The sequence below is a fragment of the Paroedura picta genome, chromosome 3, assembly GCF_049243985.1.
Source record: "Paroedura picta isolate Pp20150507F chromosome 3, Ppicta_v3.0, whole genome shotgun sequence".
Lineage (NCBI taxonomy): Eukaryota > Metazoa > Chordata > Lepidosauria > Squamata > Gekkonidae > Paroedura > Paroedura picta.
In genome coordinates this window covers 158,409,181-158,435,493 of record NC_135371.1, presented here as the reverse complement: position 1 = coordinate 158,435,493, position 26,313 = coordinate 158,409,181, and the positions used below count along the sequence as shown (strand labels likewise).

Genomic DNA, 26,313 nt, shown 5'->3' with positions numbered 1-26,313 from the left:
GGGAAAGCGTGAAAGGCGTTCTTTTCAGAAGCTTTCCGGGGTGCTTTCACCCCACTAAGAACCCTGCTGGAAGCTCTTTTGCTAAAGGTATCCCTCACTTTCCACAAGAGCAGAGTTGTACAGCTTCCGATGAGTGGCTGAACAGGGGTAGTCAAACTGCGGCCCTCCAGATGTCCATGGACTACAATTCCCAGGAGCCCTTGCCAGCATTCGCTGGCGAATCCTGATGGCAAGGGCTCCTGATAGCAAGGGCTCCTGGGAATTGTAGTCCATGGACATCTGGAGGGCCGCAGTTTGACTACCCCTGATCTATCATTACAACCGGTCTCCAGCCTGGGTCAGCTCGCACGGAGAATATGGCCACTTTGGAAAATGAAATCCGTGACATTACAACCCCCCCCCCCCCCCGGAGTAAGCCTCCCCAAACCTTGCCTCAGGTTCCATCCCCAGATCTCCAACACTGAGCCGGCAGAGTTGAATACAGAAAAACTGGTGGTGATGTTTACTTTTTATTGTTGTTTCCAGATGTCCAAATTTATTAACTTCCCATGGATCCAGAGGAACAGCAGCAATTTTTTTGTCACTTCAGGCAATGTATAAGGCACCCGCTCTCCATTAACAAACAAACAAAAAAAGCAATTTAACTCAAACCATTCTTCCACTGAATTCCATTGACTTCCCTGGAAGGCAGAGTGCATTCGGTGAGCCCCTTCGTGTCACTTGGGCTTCAGGCATGGCTAGGCGGCAGTAAGCTTTGCTAACGTTTGACACCAGCTTTACGGTTTGTAATAGGATCACAGAATCATAAACTTTGGCCTGATTTATGCAGAACAGCCACGCGGGGCCTCCAGGTGGCTTTGCAGCCTCTGAGTGGCTGTTTGTTTGCAGGGAAGAGACTGGAGCCCACAACAAAATGTTGGCAATACATCTTCTAAACAGGGCTGGCAACTCCAGGCTGAGAAATTCTGAAGCTCCAAATTGGCCATTTTCTCTGGGGAAATTGGAGATCAGTTGTAATTCCAGGAGATCCCCAGGCCCTACTTGGAGGGTGGCAACCCAGCTTTTGAGTTTCGGCCTGTTCCCAGCAATACTGACCTGGGAAGGTGATCCCTCCCTCCCTCTTTAGCTGGGACAGCAGCAGCCTCAAAGCGAAGGATTGGGTGACTTTCAAAGCATCATCAGGCACAACAGTGATAGATTATCAGAGCAAAAAAGAAGAAGAAGAAGAAGAAGAGTTGGTTCTTATATGCCGCTTTTCCCTACCCGAAGGAGGCTCAAAGCGGCTTACAGTCGCCTTCACATTCCTCTCCCCACAACAGACACCCTGTGGGGTGGGTGAGGCTGAGAGAGCCCTGATATCACTGCTCGGTCAGAACAATTTTATCAGTGCCGTGGCGAGCCCAAGGTCACCCAGCTGGATGCATGTGGGGGAGCGCAGAATCGAACCCGGCATGCCAGATTAGAAGTCTGCACTCCTAACCACTACACCAAACTGGCTCTCCTCTTAGGCTAAGCTGCTTCTGGACCCGGCCCCTGTTTGAGGCCTGGATGGCTCTTTCTCCATCTTTAGAACCCCTCACTTTCTCCCCCTCTCAGAAAAGCCCTCGTTCTTTCTTCAGGTTGAGCTGTTTCCAGGTTGGGAGAGCGGCGAAATCGTCTCTGTTCATTCCAAAGACTCTCGCGAAGTCTTCTTCCGAGAGGAAATTCTGGGGGTAGAGAAAGGGTGAGTAAGGGGAAGCTGGGCCCAGAGCAGCACAAAGGCTGGTAAACTTGTTGAAACTCTTCACTACTGAACTCTGTGCCCAATTCCAAACTGCATGGGAGCTTTCACACAATCTAAATCAGGGGTAGTCAAACTGCGGCCCTCCAAATGTCCATGGACTACAATTCCGAGGAATTGCCAGCAGGGACTCATGGGAATTGTAGTCCATGGACATCTGGAGGGCCGCAGTTTGACTACCCCTTATTTAGTGTGTGCAAAAGCACCCCCAATTTGTGTGGCATCACAGTCCCGACAAGAAGACGGAGTGCGCTTCCGATTAACGCATCACGGAGCTCACCTCTTTCTTTGCAGGATCCACATCTTCAGGTAGCTCCTCGTGGCAGTTCAGAAGGACCTCTAGAGGGTAGGTTTGGTGGGTGCCATTTTTTGAATGCTGGGGTCTAAGGGAGGCTTCATGCAGATCCTAAGCAGAAAAGGCATGGGGGTAAAATACCATACAAAGCCAGCCAGAGGTTCAGTTAACTTAAAGAATACATCTAACAGGCTTAGATGTTGCTACTTTGACCTCTATAACTTTAAAACTGGATTACTTTGATCTGTCACCCTTAAGCTGCCACTTTAAAATTTTTAAATTATTTTTGGCCTGACAGGATTATTGTAGCTTTTGCAAGTGCTTAGTATGGTTTGGGACAGGCACAGATGCAAAACAACTTCTGCTTTAGACATGCCCAAAATTCAAAGGATGCGTCAGCTGCAGGAGAATGGAATTAGCAAGAGACCATGCATATGGAATTTGCCTACAACCTGAGGTAAAACTACGCCAGTTTGGATTCAGTCGACTTCACACCTCATGCATCACCTCAGATTTACCTCAATTGTTACTGTAATGACCACCAAGTCATTCGTACATTCATGCCCTCTAAAACTTTTGTAAATCTAAAAATTGCTGGCCATTGTCATTTCAGTAGAGACCCACTGTTTTATGTTCCTCACAGAAATCAGGCCACAACCTGACACCAGTGGCACCACTTTATATCCTCACACCTGGCAGAATTAAGCGAACACTGATCTTAAAATCATGGCCTTTGTTTCCTGGCCGTGGGAAACCTTTCTGGCCAAGGAAGCAAGCCTGCAGCTCACCGCTGAGATTCTGAGAATGTCGGCAGCCTCTCCCAGTTCCTTCTTCAGCTGCTCGTACGTTTTTCCTTCCTGTGGAAGTAATGACAAAACTCAGCGGTCGATGGGATTGTTATGATAATTGAGCATTAGAGTGCTGAAGGCAGGTTTTATTTTGAACTCGCAAGGTTTAGTCTGGCACATGAGATCCAGCATGGTGTGGAGGCTGAAATGTTGGACTAGGAGACCCGAGTTCGAATTCTCATGGAAACTCACCCGTTGACCTTAGGCCAGGCCCTCAGACTAAGGTTCGGATCCCTGTGGAAACTCACTTGTTGAACCAAGGCCAGGCCCTCAGGCTAAGGTTTGAATCCTCATGGACATTTACCCGGTGACCTTAGGCCAGGCCCTCAGACTAACCTCACAGGGGTGTCGTTGCAAGGATTAAAGGGAGCAAGGGAGAATGATGCTGTAAGGTTCTTTGGGTCCTCCCACTGGGTAGAAAACTGGGAGAAAAACTCTTATGTCTTTGAATACTGAGGCTAAGTACTGGGCAGAGTGGAATGTAAGAACAATATAAGAACAATATAGCAGTATTAACTTTATGATCATTCATTCGTGTTGTTTCTTGATGCTGTGTGATCTGCTTATGCAGTTTGTAATAAATGCCTAATAAATGTTTTTTATTAGATTTGAATAAGTCAGAATCGTATCCTGCCTCCGGTTAAATCACACGCATGGCACTTGCTCAAATCGTTCCTAGTTCCTGCCATGCTGTTTATCGGCTGATATTTGGGACGCAGACTAGCACGCCTTCTGCTTACGCTCCATCGATATGGGTCCCAAGCCAAGAACCAGCCTGTGAAGTTGGGGGGCTCGAAACCTTGCTTGACTATCAGGATAGGGGTGTCGGCATCCCTGCCGCTCGGGTGGGTCTTCAGATATTCCTGAGCTGTCGGCAATGCCTCCTTCCTCTCGACCCGATTGGATTCTTTGCCAATCCACAGGAAGACCTGAAAAGAGAAGAGTAATCCTTTTGAGTGACCCATTTATGCACTATGCTCCTTTTTTCCTATGGAGAAACATGGTGATGAGTCAGGTATTTCGAAACTAGGCCGGAAGGCCTAGTTGTCACTGAGGTAGAATACTCTCTCTGGGCTGCACCTGTTCAAGCTCCACTGATGAAATAGCCTCTTGTTGAAAGCTGGACCCTGAAGAAGGAAGACAGGAGGAGAACAGATGCTTTTGACTTATGGTGTTGGAGACGAAAGCTGCAAATACCATGGACAGCCAAAGTTGCCAACAAGATAGTTTTAGAGAGGAGCAAACCAACTGTGTCATTAGAAGGGAAGATATCATGGCTAAAGCTCACTTACTTTGGACACATCATGCGATCAAACTCGCTAGAAAAATCATTAATGCTCGGCATGGTCAGCGGCGAAAGGAAACATGGTCGCCAAAGGATCCTCTGGCTCGACACGATTTATTTATTTTATTTATTTATTTAGATTTATATACCGCCCTCCCCGAAGGCTCAGGGCGGTTTACATTAAAACGATCAAAGCCGATATAGGAATGACCATGAACCAACTAAAAGAAGCAGTCAGAGACAGGGGCGCATGGCGAAGACTTTCCTATAGAATCACCAAGGGTTGGACAAGACTGAACGGATGACATCGTCACCATCAAAAGAAGATGACAGTCTAATATTCTATGGAGAACTGGTGCTGCTCTCCCCTTGATGGAGGGTGACACCCAGTGGTCAATAAGGAAAATACAGCTCTTTACTGCTCATGGGAACTTTACAATCTGTTTGCCCACCCACATAAAAAGCCATTTAGCTGGGACCAGGCTAGTCCAATCTTGTCAGTTCTTGGAGGGCTGGCCCTGGCTAGTATTTAGGTGGGAGGCCATCTAGGAATACCAGGGCCATGATGCAGAGGCAGGCAATGGCAAACCATCTCTGCATATGTCTGGCCTTGAAAACCCCAGCTGTAACTTAATGGCAAAAAACCAACAACAGCTGTGTCCAGGCACTGGATATTGACAGACTTGCCCTCCACAAGATTATCTTTAGGATGCTTAGGGCTGATCCTGCGTAGAGCAGGGGGTTGGACTAGATGGCCTGTGTGACCCCTTCCAACTCTATGATTCTATGATTATCTAATGCTTTTCTAAAGCCACTTGTACCAGTTCTTAAAACTTAACAGAAGCAGGTAACAGAACCTGGAGGTTAGGGACTCTGCAGGTGCTCACCCTTCTTCCTGTATGGAATTTCCCCACATCTCTGGCTTCCCCACTTGTGGATCAATGGGGGGGGGAAAGCACTGTTGTTGTTTTTAAAAGGCTATCACTAGCTTCTATTGCTTCTTCCCCCAAACAATAGAGACATTTTAAAGGCAGGCTTGAACTTCAAATAACCAGTGGGGAGTGAAAGAATAGTCAGAGTGTCTCAACCACCTCGCGATTAGCGAGACTTTAAAATTCAGGGGCATTTAAGAGTCTTTTACACACACACACATCCTTTTTAGCTCACCTGGTCCCATGTGTCCAACAACATGACATCGCTTTCACTGAGATCGTCTTGGATAAAGTCAGTGATCTCGGTGACAATAAAACGTCCCGTTTTGTTGGAGCATTCGAAGAGCCGAGGGGCGTGATCAGGGACCACATGCTGCAACCTACAGAAGAGTGGCAGTTTTTGGAGCTGATTGTTTGAGGTTTCTCCCTTACCACAAGCCCACACCGCAGGGCACACAAAGACATGAGGACGGACGTGCTGAGCAGAACCCAGCTGTCTTTGTGACCTTTCTCCTGGTTTCGGAGAGGTGTGGTGCAAAAACCCTTTCCAATGGGGCTTACCTTTTCCCACTGGCATACGGGGCCTTGCCCCCAAGCAGCTCCCAAAACGCTGCCGGCTCTTGTCCTTCCGCCACCGTTTCTTGAATCCCGTCGCCGAGGGTTGTAGAAAGCTGCTTGGCCATTTCCCGTTCGTCGCCACTGGAGCCCTAGCAGGAAAAGTGCAGTGGTAAAGAAGAGAGATATCTAGCCACCGATTGAGACCCCCCCCCCCCCATGCAGGGCACTGCTAAACTGGGATTTATGTTTCAACAAGATTTTGTCAGGAGAGGACAAATAGGTCATGTTTTGCTAAGTCACCTAGTGCCAATTCTTTATTCCCTGTTTGGGGAATACACGCCTGTATACCGGAAGTAAAAGTACAAAATTATGCTTTCTTCTCCTGGCTCATTGTTTCAAAAAAGGTACAAAGACAGCGGTGGTGTCAGATTCAGATTTATTTGCAATACAGCCCGAAACCAGCTATAGAACCTGCATTTGGCAAGAAGGGCTTTCCTCCTTGCCAGAGTCAACTCCTTTCCCTCAAGTGTGTCCTGGGGAAGATTCCATCAGATTCCCACCCCAAAAAGACTTTGTCTACATGTTTGTAAAGACACCACCACATATTATTTCGGAGTGTCCAGTCTTCTCTCCCCAAAGAGCTTCAATCTAGTCATATTTGAGGGATTTAAATTCCAAAGCCAATTCCAAATCCCTCCTCATCCAATTAATGCTTTCAGAAACGGATCCCATTAAACTTGCCAGGGTAGCCGATGCCCCTGGAAACATGTTCCAAATAAATAATTTATGTTTGCAAGAGCGGGAACGTAATATTGTTTCATCTATTTTGTTTCCTTGGATTGTGTTTGTGTATGCCAATAAAGGCTTTCTGAGTCTAGAACCTGCATGACTTTTAAAATTGTAATCTAATAAAACACTCAACAGCAAATACTTTAAAATTAAACCTTTAAAACAGAATTAAACTACAAACATATCAGGGTTAACAGTGTACCTAAGGCACGACAGATTCCCAGTAACATTCTTTTGGCATGATTTGCATGTTAGGGCACAATATTTAGCTAACTGTTTGGAAACCTCAATGTTTCCTCTGGAATGGAGGCTCAATTTCCCTTCCTCAGAGTCACTGGGAATCCGGGACAGGGGGGTGGGGGGGAGATGATCTTATTGCAAACTCCCACATAAAGTGAACATCTGGAAAGGATGTGCCCAATGGACTCCATTTCCCCAGCTCCACATATACAGATTCTCTCTGCCTTTGGAACTTTTTTATAGCGCGCCTCAAGCAATGCAGATGGTAAAGCTGATTAAATGCTCTCTGGTGGTTCTTAATTTGCAGAAAGGACAGATAAACTGTTTGTTTCTGGATCTATCTGTTTTGGAGGGCTGGGGCATGAACTCAGGTGAGCTATACAGGTCTAGTTGGTGCTCTGTGTCATTCATGCTTTCTCTAACGTGAAGGTGGTGTCTGGAACACAGTGCCCTCCCTCTGTTATTAGCTACCAGAGAGGACTCCTTGGTGGTATGCATGGTAGAGAGAGAAATGTCCTAGGGAGGTGTTGCTGAGCACATTGCAATGTAAAGCTTCCCCGGCCCATTTTAAGATATCACGTCTCTGTTAAAGGGGCAGGCCCTGACCTGGCTAATCCAGGCCAGTCTACTTTTACCAGATCTTCGAAGTTAAGGTTAACCTTGGCTAGTATTTAGATGCGAGACCTCCAAGGAATACTTCCTGAGTTTCCCCGTACCTCCGTGCCCCGTGTCGCAGGCTCACCTTGCCGTACCACAGGTAGTGCTCTGTCTGCGTCCTCAGTAAGAAGACATCGTTGGAATTGAGGGACGCGGCGGAAGCCGGAACTTCCACTGCTTTTGTGTTGGAGCTCTCCGTTCCGTGGATCTGGAAGAGCCTCACCGGTGGTTCTTCTTCACTGCCGCCTTTCCTGGAAGTCCCGCCCTGCAAAGGAAACCACGGGAGAGTGGGACAGCCCGAGGCTGCAGCCAACTGATGAAGCAGCCAGGGAAAAGCCCAAACGGAGGGTGAAACTTCATGCAATGCACCTGCGCTAGGAAAGCATCAGCTGGAAGGGATAGCCTGAAGGCTGGATTCTCTCTCTCTCTCTCTCTCTCTCTCTCTCTCTCTCTCTCTCTCTTGACGCCCAAGCAAATATTTTCGAACAATACTTAGCACTTAGTGCTTTTAAGCATTTCACATGCTTGTGGTTGGATCCTGCTGACTTCCCCTCCCAAAGACAGACCTCTGACTTCCTCCCCCCCCCCCCTGTTCCTCGGGTTCTTCTCCCCCAGGAGCAGCATTTTAGGGTGCATTTTGGGCTAGAGGAGGAAGCAGAGAAGTTGCCCTGCAATTGATGGAAATCCTTCTACCAGCAGAGGTTTGGGGCAGGATCCAAGCCATTATATTGCAATCCACAGACCAATATGATATGATGGGGAGGGAGGAATAAGGCTGGCTTGTCTAAGAAAACCTATTCACTTTGTAGTAGAAGAAGATTTGAACCATCTGGAGGATAGCTCGTGGGACAGGTTCATGGCTGCTGCTGGATGCCTGGAGAGAGCTTCCATTGACAGAGGCAGCAAACCTCCGAATACCAGTGCTGGGAAGGAGCAGGCATAGGGGAGGGCCTTGACCTCTATGCTCTGTTTGTTTGGCCCTCCAGGGGAACTGATTGGCCACTCTTTGCAACAGGATGCTGGACTAGCTAGACCATTGGTCTGAGCCAGCAGGGCTCTTCTTATGTTCTCATTTTCTTAGCTGTGACATTATGACAGCTTCCTACTGGCTTGGAGTTTCCAGGGGTGCTGCATGCCGAGATTTAATAATGCCTGGTTTCTATTCTGGGGCTCTGCTACTGACTTTCCGTGACCTTGAAAAAATCAGTCTCTCCGTGCTGCTTGGTACAGTGGTTAAGAGCAGTGGTTTCTAATCTGTCAAGCGGTTTGATTCCCTCCTCCTCCACATGCAGCCAGCAGGGTGACTTTGGGCTGGTCACCATCCTGTGAGAGCTGTTCTCGCAGAACAGTTCTGTCAGAGCTCTCTCAGCCCCACCTACCTCACAGGGGGTCTGTTGTGGGGAGAGGAAGGGAAGGTGATGGTAAGCTGCTTTGAGACTCCTCCAGGCAGTGAAAAGCGGGCTATAAAACCAAACTCTTCTCCTATTCAAATTGGCAGACACAATCTGGATATGGCACAGGTCTCTGAGCAGGTAAACTAATGCGCATTCCCATGTCAAACAACAATCTGAGATGCTTCATTGTGCCACTGAGGCCTTCTCCGTACCTCGTAGATGACAAGCTTGCCTTTGAAGATGGCCAAGAAGTGCTGCGGTTCCTTGCCCATGCTCACACGGACCTGCACGGGCTCCCCCTGGAGCTGCTGATCCACCTCCACCGCTTGGTACGCAGAGGCTGCCAGTTCATCCACAGTGGCATGACGGCCCTGGGACAAAAAGAAAGCACAGAAGGATCTAGTTGGCTGATGGATTCGGACTGGAGAGACTCAGGTTTGAACCCCTCCACCCACTCTGTCTTAAAGCTCCCTGGGTGACCTAGCGCCGGTCCCTCTCTCAGCCTAGCCTACCCCACATGATTATTGTGGAGCCCATGTGGGTGAGAGCCCTACAAGCCCTTCTGAGTTTCTGGGAGAAAGGGCTAAGTTGATACATTTGCAGAGTTTGCATTTGGTCCTTCATTTGAGGAGCTCAAAATAGAGTCATCTGCCTTCTCCCCACAACAATTTTGTGCGTTTGTTTAGGCTGAAGAAGAGAGAACGTCTGGTGCAAGATCCCTCTGTAACCTGGAGGGTAGAGAGGGCCCTTGAATCTGGATCTCCCCTCTCCTAATCCCAAATGCTAATGCTTGTGTCTGTAGTTCTGTAGTTCATGCGGAACGCAGTTTTAGTGGCAAAAACAAAATGTAAGACTAGTGCTATATTAAAGTTGTGCAGAATGGCCCCCAATAAAACTTGAAGAAAGAGTTATATTTTGGCCAGTTTGATTTCAATTTTTGGTCAGTTTCTTCTCTGGTGAAATCTACAGTATTGTGGTCCATCGCATGGGAATTCTTTTCCTGTTGAGGCAAAACTATATGGCAGAGGAAGGTTCAGTCCCTTCTTCCCCAGAACTGGGGCCCTGGTCCAAATTGGGGCCCAGCATGGCTGTTATTAAAACAGCACTGAAAAGAATCTAAGTCAGACTTGGCAATACGTAAAACCTGGAACAGAACTATAATATATTGTGGCATTTAAAAAAAAGTGCTTTAAGCTCATGACCTATTGTGCTTATAATGACTTTGAGGCAAAAGATTTTTGGAGCGGACTTTACAGTTGACAACCAACCATGGTGGGCAGTTGAGAGGAACTGCTGGATGGCACATTTCAAAGGAATCTACAGAAACAGTAGCCAGGACCAGCCCACAAAAGACTCTCTACCTACCTGCCAGATGTACAAGATATAGTGGGGCTTCCTGTTGATCTCATAGGTATACAGGACTAAATAACAATCTCCACCATAGAAGAATCCATGCCATTGACGTTCCACTGGCACCAGCTCCAGGTTCTCGATCCTCCAGACCTAAGGATAGCAAATGGGATGGAATTAGATGTGATCCTGGCAAGGGCCCAGGTTCCCACCCACCCCTTTCTCTCTCACACACACCCACACATGAAAGAAAGGCCAGATTCCCAAAGCCAAATGCTCAGGTTCTTGAGTTAGACTGTATTATACCAGTTAAGATAATTAAACACATTTTCTTAATTTGCCTATTTCTGGTTGCAGCAGTGTTCTTTCTTTGCCCTGAAATTAGGATTTTTCATCGAGCCTGTCTCCCCCGCCTGTTTGTTATGAATATTTTAACTAAGGTCTCATCAATATCCCCTTAGCTATTGAGCTGTAGGCTTCTCAGCCCTCTCTATGACATCACAGCAGCTAAGCCAATAGCTTAGCTAATAGTCAACTCCTCCACCTGCTCTACTCCCTGTGACATCAGAGCGCTGTTACCATTCAAACCTTGATGACACCACACTTAAACTGAAGATATTCTGGAAACACAGCAATGAAAAAGAATGTCATCTGCTGCTGGGTTCACTAGGCAAGTCAACAAGGATTCCATGTTGGGGTTGGCACCTGGTAGCTCTTACCTCAACTTTCCCTTCTCCATTATCCACCATCCTCTCCTGGGCTGCCAGCTGTGGCCTGGTGTGCAAAACGCTGGTATCAAATTTCTCCTGGCTGACCTTAGCTGGAAAGGAAACGTCAGTCAAAGGGAGAAGCAAAGAGCATCCACTGAATCAACATTTTGTGGAGGCAACTGGTACAAGGGTCCCAAGAAGAAGGCTGGTGGAACCTACAGTTTCCTGGCCCTTCTGTACCTCCACGCGACTGGCTGAAAGCGTACAGATGCTTTAAATACTCGTAGGCAGATGTTGGCTTTAGGCCAGCCTCAATTAAGTAGGCCCTCACCCCCATGGAGCTAAGGAGACTCACAGAGAGTTGGAAGGAACTTCTAAGGAAGCCCTGGAAACCCTGCAAGTTAAGTTAAGGCTGACTATCCTTTTGAACTTTTCATTAATGGAAGCAAATAGCAGGAGATATCACAGATTCAGGCAAAGGGATCTTCCTTACCAATTTGGCCAATGGCATAAGTTTTTCCTAGCCCCACTGTCTGGTCCTGGACAGTCCACTTTTGGAACAGCTGCTTGAACATGGCTGACTCTGCTCCATCATGCACAGTCTCTATGTTGGTGGTATACGGGTACCCTTGCATCTTCATGAATTCCTGTAGGGAACAAGCAACTGCTGCATGGTCTGCTGAATTCATAACACAGACCAGCTCGATATCCCCAACGCTTTCAAGTTTTTCAGTATGATCATATGTTGGGCTGCCCACATTTTTTTAATTGATAAAATAAATAAAATATATAATATAATAAATAAAAAATAACAATGGCAAAGTATGGTCTGTTAGTTATTGCTCAGTTGTGATTAATCCAGATTGCAAAGGGGTAACTGTGTAAGAACAGTTTCCAACTCTAGGTTGGGAATTAGTGGGCGGGATTTTGGGTGGGGAGAAGCCTCAGTGGAGTATAATCCTATAGAGTCCTCCCTCCAAAGCAGCAATTTTCTCCAGGAGTAACTGATCTCTTTTGTTTGGAGATGAGCGATAATTTCAGGGGATTCCCCAGGTCCCACCTGGGGACTGGCATCCGTATGTGTTAGACTGCTACAACACTACAAACAAAAATCCAATGGCATCTTAAATACTAACAACATGGATTTCAACATGAGCTTTTGAGAGACACAGCTCACTTCCTCAGATATATGTGACAGATATCACACTGGACATTAAAGAGTTTGAGAAGGGTGCTCAATGGCGGAGTGACGCTATTATATATACCCTCTGACACTGCCATTTCCTTCAGGCAAGAGTTGGTGGATGAGGTAAAGGAGGTGGGGACCCTAGGGGGAAGTGACCATGTCCTCATAGAATTCCTTTTGAGATGGGGAGCCAAGGAAGCTTGTAGCCAGACGCTGATGTTGGATTTTCGTAGGGCAAACTTTAATAAACTCAGAGACATGATGAGTGTCATACCATGGACAAGAATGCTGGAAGGGAAGGGAGCACGTGAAGGGTGGGCGCTACTCAAACAAGAGCTATTGTATGCTCAATCAATGACTATCCCAGAAAGACGAAAACACTGCAGGAGCTCTAAGAAGCCTATTTGGATGAATAGAGAACTTCAAGAGGAACTAAGAAAGAAAAGGGAGATGTTCAGGAAATGGAGGGAAGGACAGAGCTCTAAAGAAGAGTACCTACAGGTTACTAGGCACTGTAGATCAATCATCAGAAAGGCCAAAGCTGAGAGTGAGCTAAGATTGGCCAGGGAAGCCCACTGTAACAAGAAAAGATTTTTCAGTTATGTGAGGAGCAAACGTAAAGGAGGCAATAGGCCCACTGTTGGGTGTGGATGGACAAACTCTAAGGGAGTCCCCCCCTCCCACAAGTCCATCTCCCAAATCTTCAGAAATTTCCCACTCAGAGCTGACAACCCACTTATGACACCGAATGTGCCAAATAGGACCAGAGGACCAGAACTCTCTGGGACATATTCCAGAGAGTTACTCACAGCCCAATAAAATGATATTTGATTCCTGTCAGGGACAGCTACCCAGAGATAAAATCTACCCCTGGAGATCTGGGATAGTAAAAGGTAAAGGTAAAGGTATCCCCTGTGCAAGCACTGAGTCATGTCTGACCCTTGGGATGACGCCCTCCAGCGTTTTCATGGCAGACTCAATACGGGGTGGTTTGCCAGTGCCTTCCCCAGTCATTACCGTTTACCCCCCAGCAAGCTGGGTACTCATTTTACCGACCTCGGAAGGATGGAAGGCTGAGTCAACCTTGAGCCGGCTGCTGGGATTGAACTCCCAGCCTCATGGGCAAAGCTTTCAGACGGCTGCCTTACCACTCTGCGCCACAAGAGGCTCTTATCTGGGATAGTGGGACGGTACAAAATTGGTTCATATTCAATTAACAGCAAGTCTTATAAATAATACTACTAAATTATTCTCACTCACTGGTACTCTGACCATTTTACACACAAGTATATTGAAAACCAACTGAAAACCAATTTTAAAAGAGTAAAATAGGAAGATGAAATTTAGTTGGATTTTCATGTCATACCAAGGCCTTAGACATGGCTGTTTGCTTCTCCACTTTAGTGGCACCTTTCCCCTTCCATACATAGATTTTCATGCCACCATGATCCAGGATGTAGCAGTCCTGAGGGGGGAAAGAAGGGAATTAACCGTATCATATGAACAGCCTCCTGTGGTCCGTAATTGGCTTCATATCACGTTTCCTTGGGGAACAGATGAAAATGAGGTAATCCTTTATTCATTTGGGACACTAGCCACTGCCTGTCTCCCCCTGATTTTTCTCCTCTTGCCCAGCTGAGTGATGGTAGAAGGGGCATGCTGGGGATGGGAGATCCCAGAACCCCACAAGAACTTAGCAACCTATTATTAACCAGTTCCTGCCTACTAAACATGAGATAGGATCCCATCAACTTTTCTGCTTTATCTGGCCCAGTTCCCTTCCTCACTGAATAGAGAGGTCAGATCTCCTGCTTCAGCGGGAAGCCTCTCACCCTTTGATGCAAACTGCCCTGAGCCTTCGGGAAGGGCAGTATATAAGTAAAAAATAAATTAAATAAATAGTTCACAAGCTCTAGGCAATCCCACAGTTAGGGCCGTTAAGACTCTCTCAGTGTAAATCAGTGGTCCCCAACCTTTTTAGCACCGGGGACTGGTCAACGCTTGACAATTTTACTGAAGACCGGGGGGAGGGGTAGTCTTTTGCCAAGGGATGTCACCGCCATCGCCTGAGTCCCTGCTCCTCTTGCTTTCTCGCGTCCCTGACTTCCTGCCGCCCGCTGGGAGGTGCTGCCAGCAGCAGCTGCGCAGTGCCACGCCGAGGGGAAGACCCAGCCATGGCGGCCACTGGAGAGCACCAAAGGTGAGCTGGTGTTAGAGTGGCAGGGCAGCCCCTGAGGCAGCAGCCTGGGAGGAGGACGAGTAGGAGCTGCGGCCCGGTACCGACTGATCTACGGACCGATACCGGTCTCCGGACCAGGGGTTGGGGACCACTGGTGTAAATAATATGTGGATTGTCATTGTGGAGGGTTTTCTATGCATGAGCATCAAGGTGACCCCTAAAAAGAACCACATTTCCATCTTGGGCTTACATCATGATTCAACATCTCCTGAACGAGAGGCCGCCCAACTTCTTCTGTGACCTGCATTTTCCCTTCAGAGTCTGAGACACTAAATGAAAAGGAGAGAGAAGTGGGTTCATTTCGTGCTCCTGTCCTTCGGGGCTTTTGAAGAGCATTGAACTTTTGGAAGCTTTTTAGCATCGGCCAGTATGGTAAGAATGCTCTCCAGAAGCAGCTAGCAATTGGGGGGGGGGGGGCTTTTGTTCTTCAGGGCTCAGACAAAGATTTGAAAGTTCCTTTATAATCATTTTTCATCATTTTCACATTTTCCCCAGAGTTTTTAAAATTGAGCCCTGGGTGGGTGAAAAGGAGCAATCCCTTAAAGTTTCTGTATCAAAACCAACACCTCACTATTGTTCCAGTTTTTCCTTTTGGCCAAAAAAAAAAAAAAAGAGTTCATACAGATGTTCATCATGCAGCGACTGTAACAAAAAGCAGCCACTTGTACACATGAAGCAGACATCATAAATCAAACACCATACGTAGGAAACAGACATAATAAATCAAACACCATAAATCAAACACAACATAATACGCAGTGCGGTTGTACTACTCAGCTGCGAGTCATGAAGGAGTAAATCCACTGAATGACAGACATGCCTGGGTGAATCAGCCTCAAAGACTCGCCACACAGGGGGACATCCTTTGATTTCTCCTATTACCTAATCACACACATACACCATATACTTCCGCCCTCCCACCTTCAGTAGGAAAAAGTCACCCCCCCTGTTCTCATTTAAGAACAGAACTGTTAGGAGACCACATTAAGGCAACATCACAGCCATTAAAGGGCTCTAGCACTCTTTTGTCACAAGCCCTGCTTCCAGGCCCTTCAAACCAAACCATAGTTTCTAGATACCAGTTTCACCACAGGCATTTCAGTTGATTTATTGTCAGTGCCGTGTTACAGTCCTGATCTCCTCGGATCAGGTTTGCTGATCCTTAATTCAAGCCAGATTTCACAGAACAATTGACGCCCAGTGAGAGTCCTCAGATGTGAATAAAACTTAAAGCTATTTCCCCTCCTGACCAAATTATTCAGCAATGCTTGATGGGTAGTATAGTATAATCTGGATTAGGTGGATTGATATGTGAAGGGACTAAGTGTCAGGATAATTTTATTGAGAGGACGGAACTTATTTGGAAAGAAAGAAAGAAAGAAAGAAAGAAAGAAAGAAAGAAAGAAAGAAAGAAAGAAAGAAAGAAAGAAAGAAAGAAAGAAAGAAATCCCATCTATGGACCTACCAACTCTTTTGTGCTAGATTGTGTTAAACCGCATCCAAGAGTCACAAGACTTTTGAGCTTTGTGTCTCCACCATCAACTAACCGAATTCTCCATAGTTCTGCTCCTAACTCACTGAATTTTGTGTAAGAACTTCTGCATCTTGGTCCAACCTATAGTTCTGCCTGGACGTGGGTGATGAGCAGGATCGGGGAAGTGCAGAAATATTTTTGAAAGCCAAACTTGGCAACCTTACCTTCCGTCTACCCCAGCACAAAAGATTCTATGAACAAATACTGTTTCACACTCCTTCTGTATGATATCCGTATCGTTACTGAGTCACTACAACAAAGTCTTATTTTAGGCTGGCCAACTTCCACGGAAGGCCTCTCGGAATTCATCTAATCTCCAGGCTACAAAGATCAGTTCCCCCGTAGGAAAAGTCTGCTCCTGAGGATGGATTCCATGGCATTATACCCCACTAATGACCCAGATCCCCTCCCCAAAACCTGTCCATCACAGGCTTCACCCTCCAAATCTCCTAAAATGTTCCAACCCAGAGTTGTGCACCCTGTAAAATCTTATCCACAGACCGATAGAGAGAGATGTTGCTTCTCTGCTGCCACTCTACTGCTTCATCTGAAATGGCAGGCTTGAGGTCCTGTGGTCTCTCTCCAAGTTCGCTCTCCAAAACCTTCATCAAGTCTGGGCTGGCTTTTTCTTCGTCACCTTCCACCACCCTGATCTCCGTCCGTCCCCCGCGTTCTCGGTCACGGATATCTTTAGCAAGGAACATAGCCTAGGGAAGACATTGCCTCTGGGTTAGCATGAACATCTACAGCCGGCTCAGAACTTTTTCTTTTTTAAACTTTCTCAGACCCCTATTTGGAGTTCTATGTGATTGCTACAAATGCCTTAAGTCCCCTCCTTGGTTCCCCAACAGCTCGATTTCATGCTCAGCCTATTTATTTGTATTGTGCCTTACTCTGAAGTTCAAGGCAGCTTATAAGTTACAATTAAAACATGACCATCTAAAGACAACAAAGCAAGACCCTCAGGTACTGTCCCCTACCAAAAGATGCCTGTCGTTTATTATTTATTTATTTATTTATCATACTTCTATACCGCCCTCCCCAGAGGCTCAGGGCAGTTTACATTATAACAGAGAACAATACATAAAACAGTCTGTAGAACATGTATAACTGATAAATAATAATTGTAACCAAATAACAACACAGTATAACAGTAAACAATATAGTAATACAAACAGGTCCAGGGCTTATTGATGAGATTCTGAGGTGGGGGGGAGCAGGGGCCCTTGGTCGCTGATTGATTACGTCTGGTCTCGGCCAAATGCCTGGTGGAGGAGCTCCTTTTTGCAGGCCCTGCGGAACTGTTTAAGCTCCGTCAGGGCCCTGATCTCCTCTGGGAGCTCGTTCCACCAGGTAGGGGCCAGGACAGAGAATGCTCTGGCCCTGGTCGAGACCAGGCAGACTTCTTTAGGGCCAGGGATCCTTAGCTGATTGGAGGCAGTAGAGCGCAGAGCTCTTTTGGGGGCATAGGCGGGGAGGCGGTCCCTCAGGTACACTGGGCCCTGACCACGTATGGCCTTGAAGGTAATTACCAGAACCTTTAGTCTGATCCGGAATTTAACTGGTAACCATTGCAGCTGATGGAGAATAGGCCGGATATGAGACCTCCACGGTGTTGCTGTGAGGATCCTGACTGCTGCATTTTGAACTAGTTGTAGTTTCCGGGTCAGGGCTAAGGGCAGGCCCGCGTAGAGTGAGTTACAAAAGTCCAGTCTAGAGGTGACCGTCGCATGGATCACTGTGGCTAGGTGTTCCGGGGCCAGGTAGGGCGCTAGTAGTTTGGCTTGGCGGAGATGGTAGAATGCCAGCCGCGCTACCTTTGTGATCTGGACCTCCATTGTGAGGGAGGCGTCCAGAATCACGCTTAGATTCCTGGCGGAGTGAGCCGTAGAGAGCTGCACGCCATCCAGGGTGGGCAGGCGCGCTTCCTCGCAAGAACCCTTCCTACCTAGCCACAGGACCTCTGTCTTTGAAGGATTGAGCTTCAGACGACTCTGCTTGAGCCATCTCGTCACTGCTTCCAGGCAGCTGGCTAATGCTTCTGGGGAGAGTCAGGGCGGCCATCCATCAGGAGGAAGAGTTGGGTGTCATCTGCATATTGATGGCAACCCAGCCCAAACTTCCGTACCAGTTGTGCGAGAGGGCGCATGAAGATGTTGAATAGGATAGGAGAGAGGACCGCTCCTTGTGGGACTCCACAAGTAAGTTGCTGGCGGTCTGATGTTTTCTCTCCTATTGCAACCCTCTGTCCACGATCCTGGAGGAAGGAGATCAGCCATTGAAGGGCTGTCCCTCGTATTCCAGCATCGATGAGGCGGCGAGCTAAAAGCTCATGATCGACTGTGTCGAACGCTGCTGTGAGGTCTAATAATATCAGCAGTGCCGACCCGCCTCGATCCAACTGGCGACGGAGGTCGTCCGTCAGGGCGACTAGCGCTGTCTCTGCCCCATGGCCAGGCCGGAAGCCTGACTGGGATGGGTCTAGGACCGAAGCTTCTTCCAGGTTTACACCCTGTTAAAAGCCCTAGCAAACAAAAAGCCTTGTAGCACTTCCTAAAAATGTCTAAAGATGGCTTCTCAGGGAACAGGCAGGGGCAGGTTTATGCCAGGACAGCTAGCTTAAACTGGGGGACAGCCACCAAGTAGCAGCTTGAGGACCGTATTTTGTGCACTGGGAGATAATAAAGGAGATAGCTGTTTAGATTTAGTAACAATCATGGAGTCACCTCCTGCTTTTCATATACTATGCTTCCTGTTATCTCCAGTTGAGATATGTAGGGCTGGCCAGCAACTGCTGGGAGATGGAGAAGGCAGATACTTACTCTGTGTGTGTGTGATTGTCACCCCTATTGGAAGTGAAGGACTTTATGCTGCCCCTTAGCCTCAGACTTCAGAAGGGGGCTACATAGAGCAGTCTTTCTCAGCTTTTTTACTGTTGAGAAACCCCTGAAACATTCTTCAGGCTTCGAGATACCCCAGAAGTGGTGCGATCGTACAGAATATGGGAGCGAAACATAGCTGTGGGCACACCCCTCCCCTTCCTACCCCCTCCACGCCCACCCTTAGCCATTTGGGGATCAACATGACCGTATATGGTCATATCGTCCAATACATGTTTAACACATTTTAAAAATACATAGAAAATTGATTAATTCCCACTCATTCGGGAAACCTTTCAACCTTTCATGAAACCCTGCTTGAGAAAGCCTGGCATAGAATCAGAGAGAGAGAGAGAGAGGCTGAGATGCTGAGCATCCCTGCTTGCTACTGCTCTGCAGATTTGTGGATCGCTCCTCTTAGGGAAACTTCCCTCCTTCCGCTTTTGACTCACACTTTGCCAGACTCCTCCATCCTGGCACCATGCCCCGTGGGAGCAGGACATGCTTTCCTGCATTTCCATCCACCTTAGCTAGTTAGACTAGGTTAGAATCCTATCTCTATCCTGTGTAGTTCACCATTTGGAGGTTGACTCCCCAAGACATGGAGCAATGTCATTTTCAAAGGACATACAGCAGAATAGATAATTGTACAATTTTTCCCTATGATGCTAGGCACAAGTGAATTTTTCATTAAACACCCTGCTTGTCTGTAACCATCATTACATATCAGTTCCCCCAGTGGCTCTCCAGTGCTGTTTCGTTTTGGGGAAATGGTACAGGGATGAGAGGTTTACACTCTCCCCGCAGACTGGGGTTTCACTCTAAATCAGGCAGTGCACTGGAAATTAATTTCAAGCACAAAAATCCCAGGTATCTGATGCTAGTCCACATGAGTGACATAATGGACTTTGTAGAATGTCATAGGGTTGTTTTAAGGATGAGAGAAGGAAAGAGCTACATACATTGCCATAATCTCTTGCAGTATAACTAGGAAGGGCAGAATAAAGATACTTCAGGCTAAGCTGGCTCCAAGAAAGGAATTGTTCAGCCCTTGCCCTCCCTTCACCTTTCCCATTAAAGAAGTTAATAGAACCTCAAGAAAGTGCAGAAGCCCAAAAATTCCCGCCCCTTTCATAACCGACAGATTTCCCACCTTCATTCGTTCCTGCTTATTGCTCTCTGGTCCATTCCACTGTACAATGACTCTGCCAAGATCCAACAAAAATACGTCGCCAACATTAAAGCTGTCCCAGCTCACTTCCACCTAAAGAATGAAGGGAGAGTGTGTGAGCACAGAAGGGCAGAAAGAGAAGCAAGGTTGAGTCCAGAGTAACTTTTCCATCAGTGTCCACAGCGTGTGATTTTCTGATCTCTCCTCAACGGTGGCAGCCTTGAATCCTCCTAAACAGGTTTGGGGAGGCATTTGGGGCTGTTGTGGGAGAGAGGTGGCAGATAAACTGTCCTCTGCCGACAGAAGTCCTGGTGCCTGTGGAAATATTAATCTGGATCTGGATCCAAGCTGCCGTGAGCTAGAAGGTGTCGATTCAGGGCAATAGAGAAGTTGATCAACCTCTTTAGATCCAGGGAAGGAACACACCTTAGCTCAGGGGTAGCCAAACTGTGGCTCTCCAGATGTCCATGAGCTACAATTCCCATGAGCCCCTGCCAGCTGTTGTCCGGAAAGCCACAGTTTGGCCATTCCTGCCTTAGCTGAAGCTCACCTCTGTGGCTCTGACATTCCTCTTGCCCTTCACGTGCAGCAGCCGCTTGACATTGTAGACATTGGTCTCCACGTGGTTCATTCCAGATGCAACACCCCCCTTCTTGTAGCTGGTTGGGGAAGGGTAGTTAGAAAAGGAGGAGGAGAACTGTAAGTCTGGAGAACAGCCTGCCACACAGGTCAAATGAATTATGTTTTCCTGATAGAGAAACACATGTCAGAGATTAATCCAACCCATGCACATTGAATTTGAGATTTCTTTCGGCAAGGTTCCCCAAAGTTGTACCTTCTGCTATTCCTGCGGGCTCCTTCCGAGCTTTTCAGAAGGTGGATGTGGCCATTGTCAAGTGAGCAGGGCCAGTTTTATTGGCTGCTCTTTTTCATATAATGGCATTTTCCATGGCTCCAATAGCAGCCATTTTGATTTTGGCTCTGCCGTGTGTGACAGCCATTTTAGGGTGGCACTCACCACCCCCTCTCAAAATTCCAAAGGTGTCCTCAGACTCAAAGGTTGGGGATTCCTGACTAACAATTGTTTAATCAAACAATGAGTTTTGTATGATGTCTGAACAGAATGATTATTGTTCTGAACTAATGACTGACAAAGCTTCTACCTTGAGGGAACCGTTTTCAGTGTACCTTTTCTTTAAAAAAATAAAATAAAAAGAGCAACTGCCCCCCACTGATAATTATTTGATATTACTACTGTATCTGTGGGAATTCAGTTTTGGAAGATCTCTCCTCTAGTATGTTTGTTCCTTGTATGCAGAACCTAGAGACAAATTCCTTGCCAAGATAATCCCCAGCTCATACCTTCTTTCTGATTCTGACAAACTAACCAACCTGTTATCAGATACATTTGATGACACTTTTTCCTTTGGCTGCCAGGAAGATCTGACCTGAAGTACTTTTAATGAGATGCTGATCTTATATATCTTGCTGTGACACACTTTGTTTCATTTTTACGGGTTTTATACATTATTCCGAGAAATACTCTGTTTTATGCTTTTATGGATTAATTCTCATTTTGGAAAGGTAGGGTTGCCAGCTCTTGGTTGGAAAATATCCAGAGACTTTGGGGGTGGAGCTAGGAGTGGGCAGGATTTGGCAGGGTATAAGGCTATAGTATAATGCTATGGAGTCCACCTTGCAAAGCAGCCAATTTCTCCAGGGGAAACTGATCTTTGTCACCTGGAGATCAGGTGTAAAACTGAGGGATCCCCACATCCCACCTGGGGACTGGCAGGTAAAGGCCTTTGGCTATATACAATAAATATAACACTACTTCTACTATAAGATATTAAATGTTCTTAAAATATACAGTTTTTTCAGTTTATTTTGAGATAATGCTAAAGTGAGCCTTTCAACCAGCTGACAGCCTTACCTTCACTCCACCCCAAAATATGAACTGGCACCCCTGCTTGTTCCCCAAGAAAAAGTCTCCAGGCCAAGAAGTAACAATCCCGCCTACTCACATGATGCCTTGTTTAAAGTAGCCCTTGAAAAGCTCAGACTCATGATTTTGCACTTCCCGGTGCTGCACAGGGACCCCGCCAAGGTAGTCGTCCAGCTGGGTGGTGTAGATGGCAGCACAGCCCTGCTCATCTTGAGAGGAACTTTTCCCAATCCAGTAGTGGATATCATAGGACAGGCCACTGCCTGACTTGCGAGTCTGCATGATGGACAGACAAAGGCCCCAGAGAGAAATAAGGACATACATAGATCGAGCTGCTGCAGGTCAAGGTCAGAGATAGGGCAGCTGCCTCAAGGTCTGTAAGTTCATCCCAATGGGGCAGCTAGAACAAGTTTTTGCCACCTGGTACTGCTTTTATAGTAAGTTCATGAATGTTGGAGCAGCAACCTGCATGCATGCCCTGCAGAGACTCCTCCCCACCACTAGAGGTGCCACAGGTACTACAAAGAACAGCAATGGGTCCCAGCAGTTAGGCCTGGGGGCAGCTCCAGAATCAGCTTCAGGTCACTGGGACACCAACACCATTTCTCGATGTCTTTTTTGTTGTTGCACAAAAGGCTTGGAAATAATGCATTGACATTTATTGACACTCGTGTAAATACTCTGACATTGTACAAATGGTGACTTGCATCCAAGAGGCCTGCTTGTGAAACAGACCTTGTGAGTGGGACTTGCTAAGTTCCCCTCCAACTGCAGCCCTCCCCAACCACTGCCCTCTCATCCCCTCCACCAGTTTTGTCCCTGGGTGGTTGGCAAACTCTCCAGAACAGAATAGGGGACCATAGGGAGTCTACACCATGAAAGAGGAAAATTACATGCAAGTGCTCTTCGATCTTTAGAACTGAGTGATTGGATATGAATCAAAGGTATGAGAAAAAAGGGGGAGGGGGAACAAAACCTAAAAATTAACAGCCCAGCAACAAAGGGCTCTGTTATTCTGTTTTTCTTTTAAGACAAAAGATGTTAATGTGTGAGTTTTTTCTAACCCAAAACCTCAGTATTCAAGTCAAATTACTGTGTTGGCACTTTGCGATAAATAAGCGGGTTTTGGGTTGCAGTTTGGGCCCTGGGTCTCTAAAAGGTTCGCCATCACTGCCCTAAGGGGTCTACAAGCAGGGCACAGAGGCCAAGACCCTTCCAGCACCTGGTATTTGGAGCCTCTGAAAATGTTCCATTTAGTCATCATGGCTAATAGCCACTGATGGACCTCTCTTCTAAGAATTGGTTTAATTCCCTTTTGCAAATGCATCCTGGGTAATGCCGGAAAAGCACAGTGAACAGGAGAAGAAGGGCTCTCCAGCATCACCCTCGGCCCAACCCTCATGCCCTTACCGAGAGAAGAACGTAACAGTCACCCTCATAGAAGCTGCCATAGGCATTGGGAGGCAATGGCACCAGATCCATTTTCTGGGGAAAAGAAACAAACACACTGCTAAGAATGCAAGACAAAGTATACTTGAGGGCTTGAAAATACACTTGGGATATCATGCATGGAAGATGGATTATGTGGTTGCATTAGCTTGCTGGCTAAACATTATCCACTTTGTAGAAGTCAACACCCTTGGCCAAGCCTTGAGGTGCTGAACATGTTTATCTGAACCTATTTTTAATTTCTTCTGAAAACTCCGGTTTGGGACATCTAAACAACTAGAAGATTCTGTTGGTGTCTACACAACACTATTGAAAACAATTGTTAAAACATGGTGGATGAAATCATAAAGACAGCACCTGCATGGATTTATACCAGCTAATCATAACCATAACCGTTAAGAAATGTTTATATTACTCTCTTACAAGAGTCTGTTGTACAGATCTAGTGGATGGCATTCAGGAACGATTTCTGGGATCAAGGGCTCCCACCAATACCGCTCTCTTCCTAATGTGCATTAGCATTAGAACAAATTCCCATTTGCCATTTAAAGCACGTTTCAGCTTCTTTTGCAACATCATTTGAGAGACTGAAATCCAGATTTAAATTTTATTGTATTGTGTTTCTGGGAGGAAGGTTGCTATGGTATAGCCCAATCTCATCAAATCTTGGAAGCTTTGCAGGTTGGTACTTGGATGGAAGCAAGCCTCTTGTGGTGCAGGGTGGTAAGGCAGCTGACATGCTGTCTGAAACTCTGACCATGAGGCTGGGAGTTCGATCCCAGCAGCCGGCTCAAGGTTGACTCAGCCTTCCATCCTTCCGAGGTCGGTAAAATGAGTACCCAGCTTGCTGGGGGGTAAAACGGTAATGACTGGGGAAGGCACTGGCAAACCACCCCGTATTGAGTCTGCCATGAAAACGCTGGAGGGCGTCACCCCAAGGGTCAGACATGACTTGGTGCTTGCACAGGAGATACCTTTGCCTTTACCTTAACTTGGATGGAAGACCACCAAGGAAGACTGGATAGCTAAACTGTGGCTGTCTAGATGTCCATGGACTACAATTGCCATGACCCCCTGGAAAATGCAGGAAAGCATTGGTAAACTATCTCTGTTCATCACTTGTCTTGAAAGCACCTTTGCTGGGGCTGCCGTAAGTCAGTTGAGGCTTGAGAGCACTTAACACGCATATTTTGTTTCTGAAGTAATGGATGAGGGACGGTTGATTTACAATTGCTGTCCAATATATGTGCGATTTGAGTTTTAGTTCACAGAGTGACAGGACTCGAAGAAAGTCCCGATTTTACAGGCTCAGTTCATTGGGGGTGGAAACATATGAGGGGATGCTCATGTCCCAAATATAAGAAGTTTTAAGGTCTTAACACTTTGAATTTGAGCCAGAAGCTCATTGCAATGGCACAGTTCTTGTAATAGCAGTGTCCCGTGTAAAGAATGCATTACAGGACTTGTCAACTTGCTACTAGAGCATGCAAAAAATTACTCAGGCAAGTATGACAGGAAGAAATTCTGTAGATATTTAAGAACATAACCTAAGAGAAGCCCTGTTGGATCAGACCAATGGTGCATCCAGTCCATCATGCTGGGTCACCCAGTGGTCAAAACCCAGGTGCCATCAGGGGACACCCATCTTGGGCCATCAAGCAGCCCCAGGAAAGCCTGGTTGAGAAAGCCCGATCGAAGATCACTTTGTCAGATACGGGCATCTGATAAAGCAAGCTTTGACTCTTGAAAGTTTAAATCCTGAAAAATCTTGTTAGTCTCAGATTCTGTTGGACTCCAGTTTTGTTCTGCTACTGCAGACTAACACAGCTACTCACATGAAACTAACAAGTAAACAGTATATTCACAACAGGGTTATCTGCAAACGGAAGATAGTTCTTTCACATGTAGGATGTCAAATTCCCACTTGACATTGACCAACTGCCTTGCCTCACCTCAATTCTCCAGATGACCAGTCCAGGCGTCTTGGTAACAGCCCTAAAAGCGCTTGTCAGAGCCATGGTGGCTTCCAGTTTTTAGAATATTCTGTTATACCTGCCAAACAAGAACAAAAAGTTCTGCCTGTTATCAAGAGGAAAATGTGGAATGCTGCTCCGGGGGCAATGCAATTTTTATTCAAACTATGCTCTGGGTGGCTGGTGATCTCTCCCATTTCGGCCTGTGACAATGAGAAGATTCAATGTATGTTTTCTATAGTGATTACTTTATTGGTCATTCTTTCACAAAGATCAACAACGTATCAATTTTCCTTCTGCAGAACTATTGTCTATAGTCGTGACACAATCCCTTTCAAATGGGTTGGCTGGTTGGTTTTCCCAATAAGCAACTGAATCGGCAAGGGATGTGATGCATTCAGGATAGTTCATCACTGGCTTAGGTTGATGCTTCTTCCTATGGAGTGTCTTTTGCTCATCATAGACACACACTCTGTCACACTTTAGCATGACCCAAAAACAAGACGAAGAATGGGCCTATGTAGATGAAGAGGTGGAGCTATGTAAAAAGAACAAAGTGGGGCTTTTTTTTCATGGCTCGTGCCCCAGAGATACGAAAGGAACACGTTTGGCTCATACTTAGGGTTGCCAGCTCTGGGTTGGGAAATCCCTGGAGACTTTGGGGGGGGGGTGGAGCCAGTAGTGGGTGGGAATTGGGAGTATAATGCTATGAAGTCCACCCTCCAAAGCAGCCATTTTTTTCCAGAGGAACTGATCTCTTTAGCTATAATTCCAGGGGATCTTTAGGTCCCATCCGGGGATTAGCATCCCTACTGGTGTTTGAATGATTGCAATTCATTCCCAAGTCTGGAAAAGCTCTGTTTTGTGTTACCTGCCCATCTTATTTCAGCTAATGATGTAGGTATGCAGAGCAGGGCACCAGAGGAGAATTTAAAAGGCAGACTCATACAAGTGTTGGCCCTTCAGTTCTTCTAGTCACAAACTGTTTCGGCTAAAGGTTAACTTCAGCACTTTGAATTTAGATTTCCTTGTAGACTTGCAGTACCCTCTGGTTCCTTCTCCTAACCCACCTGCGGTCCTTTCTTCCAACAGCTAAGCA

The 26,313-nt window shown here is 46.6% G+C and overlaps 1 protein-coding gene across 2 annotated transcripts in view; it reads right to left on the bottom strand.

Moving 5' to 3' along the window:
- Window positions 1–496: 496 nt before the first annotated feature.
- AVIL (advillin) overlaps window positions 497–26,313 on the bottom strand; it is a 42,702-nt gene continuing 16,885 nt past the window's right edge. For both annotated transcript variants that reach the window (XM_077328951.1, XM_077328950.1), the window contains exons 2-20: window positions 25,194–25,293; window positions 23,203–23,277; window positions 21,872–22,068; window positions 20,398–20,506; window positions 19,830–19,940; window positions 16,299–16,504; window positions 14,454–14,532; window positions 13,391–13,489; window positions 11,332–11,485; window positions 10,848–10,948; window positions 10,144–10,281; window positions 8,991–9,149; window positions 7,470–7,649; window positions 5,702–5,847; window positions 5,376–5,520; window positions 3,664–3,852; window positions 2,864–2,932; window positions 2,061–2,186; window positions 497–1,706 (exon numbers count right to left, since the gene is read on the bottom strand). In XM_077328951.1, the coding sequence (XP_077185066.1) occupies window positions 1,593–1,706; window positions 2,061–2,186; window positions 2,864–2,932; window positions 3,664–3,852; window positions 5,376–5,520; window positions 5,702–5,847; window positions 7,470–7,649; window positions 8,991–9,149; window positions 10,144–10,281; window positions 10,848–10,948; window positions 11,332–11,485; window positions 13,391–13,489; window positions 14,454–14,532; window positions 16,299–16,504; window positions 19,830–19,940; window positions 20,398–20,506; window positions 21,872–22,068; window positions 23,203–23,277; window positions 25,194–25,259 (2,463 nt within the window). In that variant the 5' untranslated portion in view covers window positions 25,260–25,293 and the 3' untranslated portion in view covers window positions 497–1,592. The remainder of the gene's footprint in view (window positions 1,707–2,060; window positions 2,187–2,863; window positions 2,933–3,663; window positions 3,853–5,375; window positions 5,521–5,701; window positions 5,848–7,469; window positions 7,650–8,990; window positions 9,150–10,143; window positions 10,282–10,847; window positions 10,949–11,331; window positions 11,486–13,390; window positions 13,490–14,453; window positions 14,533–16,298; window positions 16,505–19,829; window positions 19,941–20,397; window positions 20,507–21,871; window positions 22,069–23,202; window positions 23,278–25,193; window positions 25,294–26,313) is intronic.